The 1,168-nt window shown below is 34.1% G+C and overlaps 1 protein-coding gene across 1 annotated transcript in view; it reads left to right on the top strand.

The window, feature by feature from the left end:
• The window catches only part of LOC107478298 (uncharacterized), a 1,964-nt gene extending 1,302 nt beyond the window's left edge, over positions 1 to 662 (top strand). Inside the window, exon 2 of the mRNA XM_016098433.3 lies at positions 1 to 662. This exon is cut by the window's left edge and continues 335 nt beyond it. Coding sequence (XP_015953919.1) covers positions 1 to 450 — 450 coding nt within the window. The 3' untranslated portion in view covers positions 451 to 662.
• The last annotated feature ends 506 nt before the right edge of the window (positions 663 to 1,168 follow it).

The following is a 1,168-nucleotide window of genomic DNA, read 5'->3' on the forward strand; positions in this document are numbered from 1 at the left end:
TGGTTCTCGCCATCAAAAGACATCAAAGTCGAGAGAGTAGCCAGCAAGAACAGCGTCATAGTAACAATAGAGAATGTTGCTGAGATTCTTGTCAATGTGGTGCCAATCACTAAGGAAGACGATAGAATTCACAACTATCAAGTTCCTAAGGACGATTGCTTTGCTCACTTGGAGGTTCAGTTCAGGTTCTTCAGCTTGTCCCCAAAAGTTGACGGTGTTCTTGGAAAGACTTACAGGCCAGATTTCGAGAACCCGGCGAAGCCAGGTGTCGCAATGCCAGTTGTTGGCGGAGAAGACAGTTACAAGACGACATCATTGCTTTCTCATGATTGTGCTTCTTGTTTGTTCTCTCAAGAAAGTTCTGCTGAGAGAGATACCTCTGCTAAAATGATCCGCACACTTGATTGCACTAAATTGTCTTATGGATTGGGAATCGTTTGCAAGAAATGAGGGAACTATTATCATCAAAATATTACACTTTAAATTAATATCATTTGTCCAGAAAGAAAATTTAAAGGCAATGGTCTAGTAGGAGAATACTTGAAACCTTTGCATGAAAAATAAGGACATATAGCCATATATTGCTACTTCCTTTTGTTGTATGCTTGTATGCTTTGTTTTTTAATAATTTGAAATTAAACATTATAATTATGTTATTCTTACATTTATGTGCTTCAATTGAGCCGGAGAAAAATAAGTAAAATTAAATTATTAAATTCTATAACATCGTTTCTCTACCGATTTCTTCCTAATTCTTAGGGCAAATTACAATTCTTGAGGTTTGGTAAAATTTACTATTGCTGCTTTCTATTAATTGCTATAATCATAACAATTTTCATTAGACATTCTTAAAAGGGCTAGATATTCATGCGAATGGGATTAAATCGTGTTTGGATATAGGTTTTTTTTTTTCGCAAACACACTTAAAAGAATTTATCAAGTTGTTTAAATTTGTGAGCATCCAAAGGTATAATTAATTGGTAGTGAAGAAAAATGATTCTATATATTTAAAAAGGAAGCACTACAAGAAAAACGATTAGTAGCATCGGATTTATAGTTGGATTTAGCGTCGAACATTTGTGTCGATTTTATCGATATTTTTGTTGTAGAATTCGTTTAATCAAATCGTTACTGGCGAATTTTCGTTTTTCGACGGTAAATTTACTGA

Source organism: Arachis duranensis, chromosome 3 (assembly GCF_000817695.3).
Source record: "Arachis duranensis cultivar V14167 chromosome 3, aradu.V14167.gnm2.J7QH, whole genome shotgun sequence".
Lineage (NCBI taxonomy): Eukaryota > Viridiplantae > Streptophyta > Magnoliopsida > Fabales > Fabaceae > Arachis > Arachis duranensis.